This window comes from Aethalodelphis obliquidens, unplaced genomic scaffold, assembly GCF_003676395.1.
Source record: "Aethalodelphis obliquidens isolate GAN/ISIS:26980383/991018 unplaced genomic scaffold, ASM367639v1 scaffold66, whole genome shotgun sequence".
Classification (NCBI taxonomy): Eukaryota; Metazoa; Chordata; class Mammalia; order Artiodactyla; family Delphinidae; genus Aethalodelphis; species Aethalodelphis obliquidens.
The window spans coordinates 7,415,964-7,434,772 of NW_020838010.1; the positions used below are offsets into that span (position 1 = coordinate 7,415,964).

Genomic DNA, 18,809 nt, shown 5'->3' on the forward strand with positions numbered 1-18,809 from the left:
ATCAGTTAACCCTGCTCTATTCTTTTTGTTTATTTTATAGCTCCTAATAGCCACTGTGTTGCATTCACTTGTCTGGGTTTCCAAAGAGGATAACAACAGGCTTGTGATACCTTAACGTACAGCTCTCCTGAACAACTATTTCTGGCTTTAGAGTCAAATAGTTAACCTAGAGTATGAACTAATGTCTTCTTATTCCACATAATTTTAGAGGAAGAAAAATATGCTTTCGTTAACTGGATAAACAAAGCTTTGGAAAATGATCCAGATTGCCGACATGTCATACCAATGAACCCAAATACCGATGACCTGTTCAAAGCTGTTGGTGATGGAATTGTGCTTTGGTAAGATTTCCAAAAATAGTCTTCCATGTAATTGACATAGTTGTTTCTGGATGCTTGACGGATTCATCTCGGGGAATAGCCAGAATTGAAATTTGTCTAGGTTCTGCCCATTTCATCTCTAGGCCTGTCCGTGAAAGTACCACCAAAGGTGAATCTAAAACTCAGTCATTTAGACCAGAGACCTCTTCCTAGAGAAGCTCTCAGCTTCCAATTTCTTCTCACCACTGAGTAAGCTAAACAGTACAACTTAGTTGAACTTTTTATGTCAGCATCTCTTTATTCTCAAGTACCATAGGTTCCAAAAGAGAAAAACAGGCCACTTGGCACTTTTCACCCTCCAATTACTTATTTCTGAAAAATGCATTTGTCACTCCTGCTGCCCCAGACCCAACAGTGTCTTGGCAGAAATGATATAAGATTATCAACAGTTTGTCAGTGAATGCAACTCTTTTTTGAGGCAGTGGCGTACAGTGGTTAAGAGCATGCTCCATAATCAGTCTGCCTAGTTCCTGTTCAGGCTCTGCCACTCAGTAGCTATGTATCAATAGCTGCAATCAAGATACTGACCCCTTTGAACCTTCCTACACTGTTGGTGGGAATGTAAATTGGTGCAGCCACTATGGAAAATACTATGGAGGTTCCTTAAAAAACTAAAAATAGAGTTGCCATATGATCCAGCAATCCCACTCCTGGGCATATATCCAGACAAAACTATAATTCGAAAAGATACATGCACCCCAATGTTCACAGCAGCACTATTTACAATAGCCAGGTTGTGGAAGCAACCTAAGTGTCCATCGACAGCTGAATGGATAAAGGAGATATGGTACATATATACAATGGAGTACTACTCAGCCATAAAAAAGAATGAAATTATGCCATTTGCAGCAACGTGGATGGACCTAGAGATTGTCATACTGAGTGAAGTAAGTCAGACAGAGAAAGTAAAATACCACATGATATCACTTATATGTGGAATCTTAAAAAAAATGATACAAATGAACTTATGTACAAAATAGAAACAGACTCACAGACAGAAAATAAACTTATGGTTACCAAAGGGGAAAGGGGGAGAAAGAGATAAATTAGGAGTTTTGCATTAGCAGATACACTCTATATATAAAATATACTATATATAAAATAGATAAACAATAAGGTCCTACCATATAGCACAGGGAACTATATTTAATATCCTGTAATAAACCATAATAGGGAAGAATTTTTTTAATAAATAAAAGGTACTTGATCACTTTGCATTTCAGGATCCATCCATTATGATCCCCATATTATTGTACTTGCTTCACAGGGCTGTTGTGAGCTTTAAGTGACTATATATAGAGCACTTAGAACAGTGCAATGGGTATATTTCTGATGACAGTGTACAATATATAAAATTCTTTTTTCTTTCAATAAGGTCATTTTGGTTGTTTGAAAAGCTGATTTTAAAAATGTGAAATATCCCCTTACTTGCCACTTATCGGCTGTAAAGAGATATTCCCGATATGTTTTAATATAGAGACTCATATGGTACTATTTATTTAATATTTAAATTTTGCATGGAAAGAAGCATGGTTTTCCCTATGCAGAATAACTTGTTTTAGGGCAGTATTATAAACATCTAAGATGTTAGAGTCTAACTCCAAATTTTACCAAATGAGATTCTTCCTAAGTCAGATTCTAACCTAATTAAGATAACTTTTCTTTTTCTCTGTATTATCACTGTATTTCCAGCACCAAATATAGTACCTGGTACATCATCTAGGCACTCAATAAGTATTTGGTGAATGAAAGAATCTCATGCTCAACTAATTTTACCTCTTTGTAGATAAATGGTCGTTTTAATTGTGCATTGTGTAATCTAGAAGAGAGATTCAGTTTCAATGTGCGATATTATCTGTTTTTAATATTTATTCAATAAAGTTTTTTTTAATATCCGAGTAATTCATTCTTCTAAAAGAATGTGGAAGTTACAAAAAATTAAATAAGACAGTATACCCTAATGCCCAACTCAGAAATACTCAACTACTGTAAATACTTTGGTCTTTTTTATTTGCATTTTTATATGTATAGTTTTTTTGAGATCAACATGTTAAAAGTCATATGTTGCATTTTTTTTCAGATTATATGAGAGACATGTTATAATAAGCCTTACAGTATTTGTGTATATTAAAGATTATTTTAAAATAAGTCAACTCATTTCAAAATTTGTTTCAGTAAAATGATCAACCTTTCAGTTCCTGATACAATTGATGAGAGGGCAATCAACAAGAAGAAACTTACACCCTTCATCATTCAGGTATGCACCATTCTCCCCTCCTTCCATGAAACTACTGTTTGAGGACTGTTCTACAGACCATAGGCTCTGCACTTTTCATCTTCTCATTTAATTCTTATAACAAGTCTGAGTTGAGGATTGTTTTCCAGATTTCATAGAAAAGAGAAACTGAGACTCAGAAAGGCTTCTGAGCTGTACTGACGTTGCTGCTGGAAGTAAAGTTCAAATCCAGGTCTAACTGCGAAGCAGTTCTGTGTTCTTTTCATTGCATTTTGTGTTCAAACATACAGAAATAAGCTCTTAATTAATTAGCATGCTTAAAGAACAAAGGGCTTTTATTTTCCATTTAGTGAGTATTAGACTGTTAGATAGCAAAATTCCCTCAGGCAAGAGCATCTCGGGATGTGGAGATTGAGAACTTCTAGAACTCTGAGGTGTATTCAATAGACCTCTCATTTAGGCATTTTTAGAAATACGACACTTAACCCATATGGATATCCTTACTCTAGTAACTCAGCCTTTCCCTTTAGTGTCAGTGTCCTTAAGAAGGGACCAAATAAAAATACCGAGTTAACTTCCCCTGTAAATCTGAAAAAGACAATAACAATGAGGCTAGATTTGTTTTAGCTATGCTTTTTTTTTTAATATTTATTTATTTAGGCGGCACCAGGTCTTAGTTGCGGCACGTAGGAACTTCATTGAGGCATGTTTAGTTGTGGCACGTGGGTTTCTTAGTTGTGGCATGCAGACTCGTAGTTGTGGCATGCATGTGGGATCTAGTTCCCCAACCAGGGATCAAACCCGGGCCCCCTACATTGGGAGCGCAGAGTCTTACCCACTGGACCACCAGGGAAGACCCTAGCTATGCTTTTAACACCAAAGCCTGGATATTGCTTTCTGTGGATCACGTATGGGTAAAATTAAGACATAATTTCCTTGCTGAGTGTTATTTTCAGTGAAGGGAGAAATAGACTGCAAAAACGCAGAAAGGTTAAGAAGCAAGTGTTGTAAATTGGCTGTCTTGCAGGAAAACTTGAACTTGGCACTGAACTCTGCTTCTGCCATTGGGTGTCACGTTGTGAATATTGGTGCAGAAGATTTGCGGGCTGGGAAACCTCATCTGGTTTTGGGACTGCTTTGGCAGATCATTAAGATCGGTTTGTTTGCTGACATTGAATTAAGCAGGAATGAAGGTAATGGAACACAGTCATAATTTTGAAAGTCGTTTATTGGTTATTTTTTTCTAGTCATGCGGACTGTCATGCTTTCACTTAATTGAGGTGATTAGATGATAACTAGAATTAAACATAAGGTAATGTTATAGTGTTATTCAGGAAAATAGCCTAATTATAACTTTCTTCTTTAGTAGTAAATAACATTTGTCTGGCACTTTAGAATTCATTGTACAATAAAGGCACGAAAGCCCAGAGAGTTTAAGGAACTTGCCCAAAGTCCCCAAACTTAATATGTATTCTTTTCTGCTCTGATTACACTTACACTTTCAATCCACTCAAAGGGGCCTATATTTAAACAAATAAAATTTTTCTAATTGCTGGCCTCTTCTGAGCAGAGGCTTCTGCACAAGTAAGAATGTTACCTCTGCCCTTGCTTAAATCCCTCAGTGCCAGAGTGACATGGCATGAAGCAGAGTCCATGAAAGATGAAATTTGCCTGTTAGAGGTATCGCTTAGACCTCTTTGGAAGTCAGGCAGTTTCAGTCTTGTTCAATGTAAATCTCCTTTTATCTTATGGGAGGTAGTTATTGCATAAGGACTACACAACTTCTTCATAAAACAGTGCTTGAATTTAGACAGTGCTTCGTACAGACACCCAAGCTTCTACCTCTTACCTCTGGGAATATTTATCAGAAAACCCTTGGCTTCTTCTAGGCATTCAATTCAACAACAAAAAATTATTGAGCAGCCTTTACATGTTAGATGCTATAGAAAATGTAAAGTTGAATTCTGTTCCTTTAAAAGTAGGTTTAACACTTCAAGAGTTAATTAGTTATACTTAAATATAAATACCTTAGGGTTTGTATACTCGTTTAATCAAAAGGTTAAGTAAAGGGCTCCAAAATTTTAAACATACTCCCCCAAGTCTCTGATTTTAATATTATTTAAGAACAATTTATGTAAATATATGACATAATGTGAAAATGTTCAACTTAAAAGCTAGAACATTTGGTATTTGGAATGTGAAGAATAATAAAGAATATGTTATAATATATATTTGCTGTGTATTCTCATAATACAATGTTTCTATCTGTATCATAATTATCTACTTTTATTTATCTTTGTTATTAGACTGTGAGTACCTGAAAACCAGGCACTAGGTCACAGTACTTTTAGTACCTCTCTTACTTACTTAATAGAGTGTCAAAAGACTCAATAAACTTGTGTTACATGGAATATATTGGTTGTGGGTTTTTTCCTTATAGCCTTGGCTGCTTTACTTCGAGACGGTGAGACCTTGGAGGAGCTTATGAAATTATCTCCAGAAGAGCTTCTGCTTAGATGGGCAAACTTTCATTTGGAAAACTCAGGCTGGCAGAAAATCAACAATTTTAGTGCTGACATCAAGGTAACTGTGCAGTTATCGACACTTTGGGGGAATATAATGACTCGGGAGATTTCATGCCAGCTTAAAGGAGGGGGTCATTCCTATGAGTTTATCACCCAGCCTTGTTGCCTCTTGGCCCTGACGGTAGATTTCAGTAGAGAGATGGAGCCAAGTAAGGAGCACTAGCGCCAAGTCTAGCTTTCATTTTGCGGAAAGGGGTAAAAAGTATTATATTATAGTCCTAACATTTTCTGTTCTACCTACTGTTCAACATGGAGTACGAAAGGACAGGCAGTCATGACTCTTCTGTTGCTAACTGCCTTTTCCAGGCCTCAGTGTACCTTTTAGTAAACACCTGGAAGAGAGAGGGCCTCAGGATTCCCTGTCTCCTTCTGTCATGTGCTCCCTCCTTCAGGCACTGAGTTCTTGAGGGTAGTTACATACTTTTATTTCTGTCTGTGTCTCCTACCTCAGCGTCCGCCCTTGCATTACCGCCCTCCTACTAAAGCCCACCTCTAACACAACACCTGGCACATAAAAGACCCACAAAGATTTCTTGCGTTGAGTTGAATTTTGGCACTCACTGCTCACCACGAGCACTAGGGAAAACTCGCAAGGGCGGGAGACATCGGTAGCATTCATTTACCACACGTTGCCTCTGGCATCTCGGGGAGACAGGGCCAAAATCACCAGGGCAGATATCTTGGCATTCTCATTAACCAACTCGACTCTCCAAAATCCGGATGTTGGAACACAGGGAACAAACTCAAGGATCTTCACCAGATGTCACTGGCCAATAGGGCTGTGAAAATAGTCTGTGACCACATCAGTTTATTCAGTGGTGAGAGAAAGTAATGGGATATATTTGCATTACTGATTTCATCAGTGAAAATTAAGGATGGCCCCAAAATTATAAAACCAACTGACCCCACCTCTTCTTTTAATTTATGCAACATGCTTAGCCAGCTATATTTTGCTTTACACATTAGATATGTTCCCAAAAACCATTCATAAATGTATTTTATGTTCGGAGCACATAATTTAAATGTATAAAAGGGAATCTTATATACAAATGAATATTTTTTTAAAAAATATTCTGCTTTGAATATTTTTAAAAAGCAGAGGATTGCTAGGTAATGTATGTTCAAGTTCAGATTTTCACCTGTACAGCCCCTTTTCAGGGTAGTAAGTACAGACTCTGTGGGGTCTGCTCTTTACCTGTCTTTCTCAAGTACATAGGGTTAGATTACGAATTGTTTCTGCACCTTTAGTAGGTAATTGTAAGCGAAAGCAGTGCAACTGTAATGCACTACTCCTTGGAAGGAGATAACCCCTATGCCCACTAATGGTATGATCTGGGTTTGCATTCCATGAATTGCTCTGAAGTGGCTTTCACTCACCTGATTCTCCCCGATCTTAGAATCGTTTCTGGCGAGTGTATCAAACTTATTGGGGTGGCTCATTTAAGATGCAGCTCTCCGGGCAGCTCCCAGAGATCTGTGCTTGGTAGGTCTGAGGTTGGATCCAGCAATCTCCATATTGAACAACTTCTCCAGGGGATTAGGATGCACATAATCCGTAGGGTTTACCACAAGAAACATTCCTTTATAATCTGTCTGGACTGTCAAGGCCTAGTAATAGCAAACTGTCATAGCTGGGAAGGTGATCTTCAAATATAACATGATTAAGGAATCTTCACTCCAGTTCCTGTCCTCTGGTACAATTTGACATGTGTGTTGAAGACCCTCCTAAGTGTTTGTGCTTGGTACAGTGGTTTTCACGTTTTGTTCTGTGCAGTGTCCACACAGCCTGCATGCACCCAGTGCACACCCCGTATGAGCAATGCCATTTTGTTTTAGGTATTGGGATTCCAAGTGAAAGTGTTCAAGTGATGAAAGAGTTCAGGGGCTTAAAACAAAGAGAAGCTTGTTTGGTTAAATATATTCAGATAATTAAGGGTTTAATGTTATTTCACCACCTCAAGTGTTAACTCGTTTTAAAATTTTTGTCATTTAAATACATCTTTAACACAGCTAATCTCTTCTCCATACCTTATGGTATATACATATTGTGCTTTGTAATGATGTAACCTGTTTATTTTTTCTTTCCCTATGCTTCCTGGATTTCTCCTGTCCTACTTTTTTCTCTTGCTTGTTTTATCTATCAAGCTTATTGACTTCAGTAACTCAGTGAAGGTACAGAACTAGTTACGTGTTTACTAGCATTATTGTATTGATGACTTCAATAAATTGTAAAGTCATGACAAAATCCAGTTCATCCATATTCAAGGCAGACCTAAGGCCAGAAAAGTGGACTTTTCTGGGGAAAGGAGCTGTTAAATTAGAAGATAGAGATTTGTGTCGTACATTCTCACAAAATCCGATGCAAGTATCCTTCCAAACATGGGACAATAGGATACATTCATTCTTTATAAATGTGATCTCACTGACATTTTCAATTCATTTGTAGGATTCCAAAGCCTATTTTCATCTTCTCAATCAAATTGCACCAAAAGGACAAAAGGAAGGTGAACCACGGATAGATATTAACATGTCAGGTTTCAATGTAAGTATAGGTGTTCTTTTGAATTCTACAAGCTTACAAAGTTGTTGTCAATTTCTTATAAATAACAAGAATTTTTATAATTGCATGTTGTGTTGACAATTTTAAGCATTATTTTAAAATTTATTACTGTAGGTGTAATTCAGAGGCAGAAAGATGCTTTGATTTATGTTAACAGTTTATTCGTGAGTTCTGTAATTATGGTGGCATTGGTTCATATGGATGGCATAAAATATTCAAAGCAAGTGTGGGGAAATAAGCACTAGAGACTAACGTTTTCCAAGTATTTGGATTACAATCACAGTGATAGATTTAATGACTACATATTCATATATGCATCTGTAATATTCCTGTGTTGAGAGTAATGTGAATATGTTTACAAACTGCTGCTCCCTGAAATCCAGTTTGGGGAATTACTGTCACAGAATATGTTCCCTGATTACATCACTTATTTGTTCAATGACCTTGGACAAGTTCCTTCCTGAAATTGGATTTCACTTTGTTCATACATGAAGTAAAGAGTTGGCCTAGACTATTTAGTCCCAACTTTCTAGGATCCTGTTGTTGCTAGTACTCATTAGATGTGGAATGTATTCTACTGGTTTTTAAAAATCCACATTTCTAGCATATTTCACAGTAGGATTGAGTGGATTACACTGGCTAAACCATTTATGCTGCCCTTATCAGAACTGAATTTGTAACTGACTTTGTAGTGCTTATATTTCTGTCTGTTTTTAACTGTGAAATTCTTCAGTTCAGGTCACTCTTGGCACGAACAAGGGGCCCTCTTGTGCACTAAGGGAGCTGTCTCTATCACTCCTCCCTAGTTGATCTTAAAGCACTCCCTTCATTGTCTCTTACCTCCTCAGAATCCTTCAAGGTTTCCCCGTTGACTCTAGAGTTCAATCCGAAATGTTCTGCTGATCATGTAAGGCCCTGCTATACCAGTGCAATTTCCCACTACTCTGTACCCACCACACACACACTCATTTTACCTCTGAGCCTTTCCTCTTGCTTTTCCCCTTGTTTCTCAGTGTCCTTCATCTTTTTCAGTCTTATATCTTCTTTAGGGGGGTATATATATATATATATATATATATATATCCATCCATCACCACATCAAGTTTCCTCATGATCCTTTGTAATTCCTCCCTGCCCCCATACTCCCATACTCCTCCATCCCAGGCAACCACTGATTTACTTTCTTTAAGTTTAGTTTGAATTTTTGAGAATTTTATGGAATCATACAGTATGTATTCTTATTTTATCTAGCTTCTTTCACTCAGCATAATTATTTTGAGATTCATCCATGTTGTTGCATGTATCATAAATTCATTCCTATTTTATTGCTGAATAATAGTCCAGTGAATGGATATACTATAATTTGTTACCCATTCACCTGTTGATGAACATTTGAATTGTTTCCAGTTTGGGGCTATTACAAATACAGCTGCTCTGAACATTCATATACAAGTCTTTGTATGCATATACGCATTCATTTATCTTGGGTAAATACCTAGGAGTGGAATGGCTGGGTAGTATGGTATGTGTGTGTCTAACTTTTTTAAGGAGCTGCCAAGTTGTTTTCCAAAGTAGTTGTACCTTCGCACATTGCCGCCAGCAGGACGTGAAAGTACCAGCACGTCCACATGCTCACTGACACCTTAGTGTGGTTAAACATGAATCATTTTAACAGGTGTAGAGGTGTCTCATTGTGATTTTAATTTGCATTTCCCTAATGACAAGTGATGTTGAACATCTTTTCACGTAGTTATTTGCCATCCATATATCTTTCTTTAAACACTTTACCCATTTTAATTGCATTGTTTGTTTTCTTCTTGTCAAGTTTTGAGTGTTTTATATATTTTGAATACAAGTCCTTTATTGGATATGTGATTTGCAAATATTTAGTCCTGGTGTTTTTCAAAGAACAGACGTTGTTAATTTTGACAGTCAGATTTAGTTATTTTTTTCTCTTATGAATCATGCTTTTGGTGTTGTATCTAAAAACTTTTAGCCTAACACAAGGTCACAAGCATTTCTCCTTATGTTTTCTCCTAGAGGTTTTATAGTTTGGGGTTTTACATTTAGTTTTACATTTGGGTTTTGGATTTATAGTGTTGGGTTTATACATTTGTGTGTGTGTGTGTATGTGTGTGTGTTTGGGGTTAATTTTGAATATGATGTGAGGTATGGGCTGAAGTTCTTTTTTGCATATGTATATTTTTTATTTGATTATTTTTTGTTTCACTATTCTACAATGTATTTAACTATTTGAATTTTTTAAATTTTGGGCTATTTTAAAGCTTCCTTCTATTCCAATATTATCAATGCTTTTTGTTTAGGAATGCCAAGATGATCAATAAATAAGGGATTTTAAAATAAAGATGGTAAATAGCATAAACCAGAGGCATTAAAGATGGTAAATAGCATAAACCAGAGGCATTTCTAGGTTACAAGAAATAAAATAGGCTCTGTGAGAGGAAGTCACTAGGCTCACAGAGAATCCTGAAGAAAGGCTGAATCCCACTCAATTGCCCATCTGCTCGTGGTTACTGATTGCTCTGCAGATGGTAACAGAGAAGGGTAACACAATAAATACACATTGTTCTGGAGTCCCAGACAGTCAAGGCACCTCACTGGAGATTAAAAAACTAAAGATACCACCACCCATTAAAGACAGAGTTAAGACTCTCAAACTATACAATCTGCATGCACCGTGTTGGTTTAGAAGTAACATTCCTGAAGTTCCCTTTCTCTCTTTTTTCCTCCCAGTTATAAAATCCCTTTTCTTTTCACATGACACTGTTTTCCAGAAGAGCTACTTTTGCCCTGGGGTAGACTGGGGTGGAGATGTCTGTTGTAGCTGCCAAGAACAGTCTGGAGGGCAGGTCACTAGAAAGGAATAATCCAAAAGCAACTGTTTCTCCTGCAGCTCCAGGAGGAGGAACTTTTATTGGTGGGAGGTGGGAATGGTGAGCATCTGGGAAACTATTTTTACATTGGTCTGAAATCATCAGATCTATAACTTAAAAATCTTCACCAAACCATACGTTAGTCAAGAGATCAGCATGCATCTTTCCAGAAGAAAAGAAAGGCAAAATGGAGAAGAAGAAAAGTTAGGAGTCCTAGGAATTAGTTGAAAGTAAGTATTTTTTTTTACAGAAATGGACAACTTTGCTTCCCGGGTGGAAAAGTAAAATAAAACAAACAAAAAATAGTTGAAGAGAAAAACAACGATTTAAAATATGCAATTTAAACTTGAAATAAAATTATCAGAACCTGGTATCCCTGATTATTATTTTTAAAATATTTTCTCATAATTCCATCATCTTTTTCAGCCTTACACCTTCTTTAGGGCTTAATTTAAAAATCTGAACAGGTTTTGCTTTTTTCTTGATGAATTTTGCCATGAGAGATGTAATCTCTATTGAGTTAAATGTATTCTGTCCTTAGATATACGATCTGGTGCCATCTAGGGTATTTTCAAGGTACTGCATATCCAGCACAGCCAACTTTTTTTTTTTTTTTTTTTTGCATTCAAAACAATAAGTACCATATATTGACTAAGAGAAAACAGAACTGTATACCCAGCCTACCATTGTAGGAAAACATTTCTATATTTTTAGTATGGTCTTTTAAAAAATGTCTTCTTATTTTACTTCAACAGGAAACAGATGATTTGAAGAGAGCCGAGAGCATGCTTCAACAAGCAGACAAATTAGGTTGCAGACAGTTTGTTACCCCTGCTGATGTCGTCAGTGGAAACCCCAAACTGAACTTAGCCTTTGTGGCTAACCTGTTTAATAAATACCCGGCACTAACTAAGCCAGAGAACCAGGATATTGACTGGACTCTATTAGAAGGTAACTAAACGTTTCTTAAATTATGTTTGGGACTACAGAGTAGAAATACATAGGCCACAGTGATTTCATAATCTTGACTTTAATAAGTTTCCTTATCCCCTTTAGCAACCGTCTGCTAGAAGTAGTCCCAAGGGCTGAGTAAAAAGTGGCAGCTGATAGAAAGGAATGATACAAGGGAACTTTTAAAGTAAGCTAGCCTAGGGTCACTTAGTTTAAGGCCACTTAGTAAACCAATGTTTTATTTTAATATTTTAGAATTAGGTCACTTTTTAAACCTCTCACCAGAAAAATGCCTATATGCATAAAATTTACACACATTTGCACAAAATTTATAAATTTACAATATTTATGTTTCATTCTTCCAGTCAGACTAACTGAAACTGGCCCCAGTTCCTTTCACACTTAACCTACTCAAAAAATAATAATAATGCATGGTAATTATTCGTTTAAGTTCAGGAAAGGCAGAGTTTACCTTTGCCAGATTATATATGCATGAAGTATAGTACTTAAAAATTAACAAATGTAAATAGTAGTTCATTGCATGTCTACTATCATTACTATAAAATCTTTAAATTTTATGCTTTTGAAGTTTCAAATAATTTGTTGCTCTAATATAGGCATGTAAAAGGAGTACATATATGTAGTTTAGTATTTGTTAAATGGGTAGAGGGAAGATGTAGATTAATATGAGTATAGAGGTTTATATGATATGACCCTAGCAAATTTTTAAAATAAAAACTAAACTGATAACATCAGTTACTTTAGAGGTATGGGGATTTGGGGAGATACTGGAGAAGGATTAGACAGAGGAGGAGATTTTAAAAACTTCATACACCTCTAAATTGCTTAACTGGTTATTAATAAGGTTGTATTCTTTACTTTTAAAATAAATTCATCCAGTTTAAAAAAGAAGCATGTATCTAGAGAGAATGTATTTAGAGAGGCTGCTTAGAGACTCACAATGGAGAAAAAGCTCTAGATCTGTAAAGAAGAAATAAAATAATCTTATATGTGGGTTGATGTTATATGCACATATACAAGGTATTTAGTGAATATATAAACATTGTGAATATTTTTAATAGGAGAAACTCGTGAAGAAAGAACCTTCCGTAACTGGATGAACTCTCTTGGTGTTAATCCCCATGTAAACCATCTCTATGCGTAAGCCTTCCTACTGCTATTGTAAACAGTTATGAACATCATGAATGGACGCTACACAAATAATTACAGCTCTAAACCTTTCCTAAATGTTAGTTTGTAGCATATTACTTATATTGGAAAATGTTGAGTGGTGACTCCCATTTTCATTTCCAAATACACAAAAGCCCAGATTATTTCTTTACATGATCATTAGCATTAAGTGAAAGAATGTATAAATGTCTTTCTAACACCGTAGGGAACAGATATTTATATTTTGAAACAGAGACCAGAGGGTGCCTTAAGCAGACCATCCATGATGCCTTGAAGCCTTTGTACTCACTGTTCTCTCAGCCCGGAATGTTCTTTTCCACATCTAATGCGTTATTCCCTTGCTATATTCAAGCCACTGATTCAGATCTTGACCACCACCTACCACTACCTAACCCCTAACCTCGTTCTTTTTTTTTTTTATAGCAATTAAATACACCCCAAATCATATTATCCATATACTTGTTTCTTCCCTCTCTCTGTCCCTCCCTCTCTCTCTCTCTCTCTCTGATTTAAAGGCCAGGGATTTTTGTCCTATGTGCCCAGCTTCTAGAACAGTACTTTTCAAACGATAAACTCTCAATAAATATTTTTAAGAGAATTGGATGGTGTTAGCTCTACTTTCAGCACAGATTGATTAAAAAAATAGGAGTCTTGGGTATTATCTATGGTTTTATATATCTTGTTTGACAGTGTAGTGTTATTATTTTTAAGGAAACATAGGCCCAGCTGTCTGAAAGCATTGATCAAATTCTTTTTAAATCATTAGTGACCTGCAAGATGCCCTGGTAATCTTACAGTTATACGAACGAATTAAAGTTCCTGTTGACTGGAGTAAGGTGAATAAACCTCCATACCCGAAACTTGGAGCCAACATGAAAAAGGTAGATAATTAGGTTGCTGCACGTATTTCTTACAGACTTTTAATTCACAATTTGTTTCTTTTGTTTGGGAAACTCGTTGGCTCTGAGCTTCTTAAGGAAAGGAACTGTGTCTTAGTTTTGTGCACACATCCATATACAGATTAAACAAGTGAAAAATCTTTTAAGCATTTGCTTTTGTGTGTTTGCAGCTAGAAAACTGCAACTATGCTGTTGAATTAGGGAAGCATCCTGCCAAATTCTCCCTGGTTGGCATTGGAGGGCAAGACCTGAATGATGGGAACCAAACCCTGACTTTAGCTCTAGTCTGGCAGCTGATGAGAAGGTATGGTACACAATTTTAGCTGTTTAAACTTCACTGTAATACAAGTCTGTGATCTAGTCCTTATTATTTTTAAGCAAATGTATCGATGACTACATCTTTGAAATTTCTGTGTTTAGACTCTGAAGTGAGCTTAAGTAATGAATATATGTTGGATGGCCAATGAGAGATGGCTTCTTGAAAGTGAGGCAGCAGAACTGTGACTATTTCCCTTTTTGCATAGGAAGCCTGACAGACAGACTTGAGCCTCATTCAGTGTCGGTGAATAAAAATAGCAAAAATTATGAATACCCCATGTATACATTTGAGAAAGATCTCTTAACTGTAATGCTGAAAAGCATTCATTATAACTGGGTACCAGCCAAAGCACAGCTTATTTTAAGTCCTTACCATGGTTGGACTAGTACAAAATGAGACTGCAGTAGACTGTTGGGCTTACTCATTAAAGCACTGAGAATCTTCCCCCCACCAGTGCAAAAGGCAGCTCAATGGCAAGCCACTACTACTTGAAATGTTGGTTGTTTTTTTTTCATACAGTGCAACTCTCTTTCCATGAACTCTAAACCTAAAGAGAAGAAATTAAAGATAAAGCATCTTTCTAATTGAATTTTTTCTCATGAAGTAGATCAGGACCTTTTCTTCTGCTTCCTTTAGATATACCCTCAATGTCCTGGAAGATCTTGGAGACGGTCAGAAAGCTAATGATGACATCATTGTAAGCTGGGTGAACAGAACATTGAGTGAAGCTGGAAAATCAACTTCCATTCAGAGTTTTAAGGTAAGAATTCCATGTTTGACTATTAAACACTGTTTGCTCTAGAAAGTATAATTTGGAAGGCTAGCTTTTGGTTTCTTTGTGAGTGAGAATCATTGTTGGGCCAATGGCGTGATTCTTTTTTAATTCACTGGACTTTGTTTCTGGCAGCTTTATATAGGTAATCCACGTTAATTTGTACACATTGAAATTCTCAGATGTATTGTCCTTTTACACTAGGACAAGACGATCAGCTCCAGTTTGGCAGTTGTGGATTTAATTGATGCCATCCAGCCAGGCTGCATAAACTATGACCTTGTTAAGAGCGGCAATCTAACGGAAGATGACAAGCACAATAATGCCAAGTAAGGGATGCTGCATAATATCCTGGCAAGAGCACAGGCGTTATAGTCAGGCAGACCTGCATTCTCATTCAGGTTCTGCCACTTGAGAATGATGTCACCTGGGGGAAACCTCTTCTAGCCTCAGATTCCTCATCAGTAAAATGGGATCAATCATACTTACCTTGGAGGGCTTCCCTGGTGGCGCAGTGGTTGAGAGTCCGCCTGCCGATGCAGGGGACATGGGTTCGTGCCCCAGTCCGGGAAGATCCCACATGCCGCGGAGCGGCTAGGCCCGTGAGCCATGGATGCTGAGCCTGCGCGTCTGGAGCCTGTGCTCCGCAACGGGAGAGGCCACAACAGTGAGAGGCCCGCGTACAGCAAATAATAATAATAATAATAATAATACTTACCTTGGAGATTTTGAAATGTATAAAATCTGTAAGAGCCTAGCGTTGCACCTGACCTAGTAGGTAGGTGCTCAGTCAGTCGTTGCTTTAGTAGATTACAGAAATAATGTATGCTTTAATGCAACTTAGCTGCAAACTTACAAGTGAAAGATGAGCTAAGAATAACCATGCCTTTGATAAGAGTATTCTTCTGTCGCACTCTTTTAACACACATTATCTAGTGATGTCTCTCTTACTGTGCATAGACCAATTTACTATGTATGTTGAGTTTATTATCTTGGTCCCTTAAGTGGGTAGGATGCTAAACCCTCAGGTGGAACTGTGCCTTGAAAGTTTCCTGTGTTTCAACAGTATTGAGGTTTTTTCCACCTGTCTCTTCCCTTCTCCAAAGACCTAGACTGTGATCTGGTTTCACGGGTAACCCATGAAAACTTTCCCAGTACACACTGAAAATCAGCCCCCAGCTGGGCTTCACAGGATAGCTAAGAAACATAACTGCAAAACTTCGTGGTTAAGCACATCATTACTGCCCTCCTTAAAAAAATATTTGTAGCGTAATATGATAAAGATTTAATATCCATAATTTATAGAGAACTCCTGAGGCGTCTTTTTCCAGATGCTTGATCATCTTTAAAGATTCCTGTTACAGAACACCTAGAAATGCCTTGTGTATTAATTGAGGGAAGCTCCTGCAGATTTCCCCAGCTGGACATGTCATGTTCTTTTCTCCCTTCCTTTCTCTACACTTTGCATTCCTTGCTTCGGCCACTCTGGCCATGTACCATGTAGGCTCTCTCCCCTCCCTTGAATATTTGGAAGTATTCACTGCATCTACCAACTTGTATTTTGCGTCTGGCATAATTTTTTCCACCCCAAATCTCTAAGATCTCATGAGAGTTACTATTATCTTATTACATGCTCAACGAGAATATCAATCTGGGTAATTATATATTCTAGAAAACTATTTTTTTCATATCAAATCAGTGCTCCAAAATTATTTCTCATTTTATATTGTAGAAAAAGAGTGAATAAATATTATCAGCCCAAAATAGTAGAACTTAAAAATCTGGTGTCACTTATAAGTGACCTCGCAAACAAAATAAAACAGAAAACAAAATAACGAAAAATGAAATCATTCCGATTTGAACTTTCACTATAGAAGTTTTGTGTCCCAGACAAATGATTATATAAGAGGAAATAGATGTCTCATGTTGTGCCCTTGACTGACCAGAATTTCACCTTAATTATTGTTTTCTCCAAAAATAGGTACGCAGTGTCAATGGCTAGAAGAATTGGAGCCAGGGTGTATGCTCTCCCGGAAGACCTTGTGGAAGTAAAGCCCAAGATGGTCATGACTGTGTTTGCATGCTTGATGGGCAGGGGAATGAAGAGAGTGTAAAATAACCAATTTGAATAAAAACAACCTTGCTCCCAAGTGCATGATTAGCAGGTCAGCAATTTCCAGGTGAAGTGCTCATGGCTTAAGGAACCATTGGTTATTTAAAGGACTTTTAACAAGACTAAGCTCATCATGGGAGCCCTCAGGGGAAAGAGTTTTAATAACAACTCCTCTTTCCCGTAGTCAAGGTGGATTTGTCATGCCCACCTGAAATGTGCTCGTAGCCAAATCATTTACTCGCTCCTCCTAGATCGCTGCCCTTGACGTTTCCCATTGCTGTACGTATTTCTCTCTGTTTCTGTTTCCCTCTTAGGATGTCCACCTCCTGGGACTTGCTTAGATGATTGGATATGAATATTATTAGGCAATAATTCTGCTTTTCATCCAGTATGCTAGTTCTTATTCAAGAACTGTGGTCAGAGGGTATTTGGATATGAGTATCCTTCGCTTATCTCTCTAGTACTGAAAATTTACAGAAGTAACTGGCTGTGTAGAATGTAATAGAAGCTTTTCATATTCGTTTATTCTTAAAAATCAGTATCTTTTTACAGTATTCTTTCTACATGATCCTTTTTTGTACATTTAAGAATATTTTGATTACATTAAATAAGACTGCTGATTTTGCTACTTTTTTTAAGGGGTCTTCAAGTAAGTAAAAAACATACATTATAGGTAGAAGAAAAATGTACCTTGAATTTCCATCTTCCCTCTCACACCGAAGCTGTAAACAATTGACATATTTTGTCTTAAAACACTTGGTTCAATATATGCTTATTTGTTTTAAAACCTGTATCATCAAACTCTCTCTTTAGATTTAAAGTGCTGTTGAATATGACACTTTTGAGGAGAGAGTGGGCTCAGAATTTAGGCAGGATACGGTAGGCCAAGTATGCTAAGTGTATAATAAATTTTCTAATTTTACACCTAAGACAAGGAGATGTGGTCACTAAAAAATAAACATATATGTAGGACTTAATGTACTCTTGCTTTGTCAAGCTGTTTGCTATAGTTTTCAAGATCACAATGTTACTCTAACTCTGAAAAGTGATGTAATCTGGTAGCAATGTATTAGTTCAAATAAAGGCATTTACATAATAATTAGTCTCTTCATGCTTCTGTCCCTTAGTAGTATGCCAGTAATGTTTGCCAGGTTTTTTCCTCCAATATTCTAACTCTTTTTCTGGTGTACTTTATAAAATGATGTTTGTTAAATTTAAGCTTTTGGAGCTGAATTACAGGGGCTGACTGAGTTAAGGATACGATCAGTGGGGTAAGATGGTTTTCTCCAACTTACCAAAATTTCCTTATCCAATTTCTCCCTTTTTCTTTCTTTTCCATCTCATTCACTCTTTTCAATGTTTGATTTTATACAGAAGATCGAAACAGTGGTTATCAGAACAACCAGGGAAGAGAGATGGTTTACGTTAGGTTTTCTCAACCTCATCACCATATGGACATTTTGAGCTGGATAATTCTTTGTTGGAGGTGGGAGGGAGCTGTCCTGTGCATTGCAGGGGTTTAGCTCTATCCCTGGCCTCTACCCACAGATGTCAGTAGCACACCCCCAGTGTGTAGATAAAATATGTCTCCAGACCTGGCCAAATGTTCCATGGTGGGAGCAAAATCATCCCTAGTTGACAACCTGTTGTTCATGGTACCATTTCAAGGTTTTGTGTGAATGAGTAATATGAAATGTAGTCCTTTGAGGAAGTGCATGGTGATGATACTATAAAATATTTTGTATTTATAGTCTTAAGAATAAGAAAGACCTCTCTTAGTATGATACAAACCCCAGAGACATAAAATGAAAGAATGATAAATGTGACAATTCTGCTTTTGCAATAAATAAATAAATATAATAAAGTAAAATATAGATGACCAAGGAAAAAAGTTTAGTCCCATATGTTA

General features: G+C 36.9%; 1 protein-coding gene across 3 annotated transcripts in view; it reads left to right on the forward strand.

Annotated features, from left to right (window-relative positions):
• The window catches only part of PLS3 (plastin 3), an 89,541-nt gene extending 71,542 nt beyond the window's left edge, over positions 1-17,999 (forward strand). For all 3 annotated transcript variants that reach the window (XM_027089573.1, XM_027089572.1, XM_027089574.1), the window contains exons 5-16: positions 209-341; positions 2,556-2,637; positions 3,644-3,809; positions 5,057-5,199; positions 7,648-7,743; positions 11,411-11,606; positions 12,689-12,767; positions 13,564-13,678; positions 13,867-14,000; positions 14,652-14,775; positions 14,992-15,116; positions 16,769-17,999. In XM_027089573.1, coding sequence (XP_026945374.1) covers positions 209-341; positions 2,556-2,637; positions 3,644-3,809; positions 5,057-5,199; positions 7,648-7,743; positions 11,411-11,606; positions 12,689-12,767; positions 13,564-13,678; positions 13,867-14,000; positions 14,652-14,775; positions 14,992-15,116; positions 16,769-16,901 — 1,526 coding nt within the window. In that variant the 3' untranslated portion in view covers positions 16,902-17,999. The remainder of the gene's footprint in view (positions 1-208; positions 342-2,555; positions 2,638-3,643; positions 3,810-5,056; positions 5,200-7,647; positions 7,744-11,410; positions 11,607-12,688; positions 12,768-13,563; positions 13,679-13,866; positions 14,001-14,651; positions 14,776-14,991; positions 15,117-16,768) is intronic.
• The last annotated feature ends 810 nt before the right edge of the window (positions 18,000-18,809 follow it).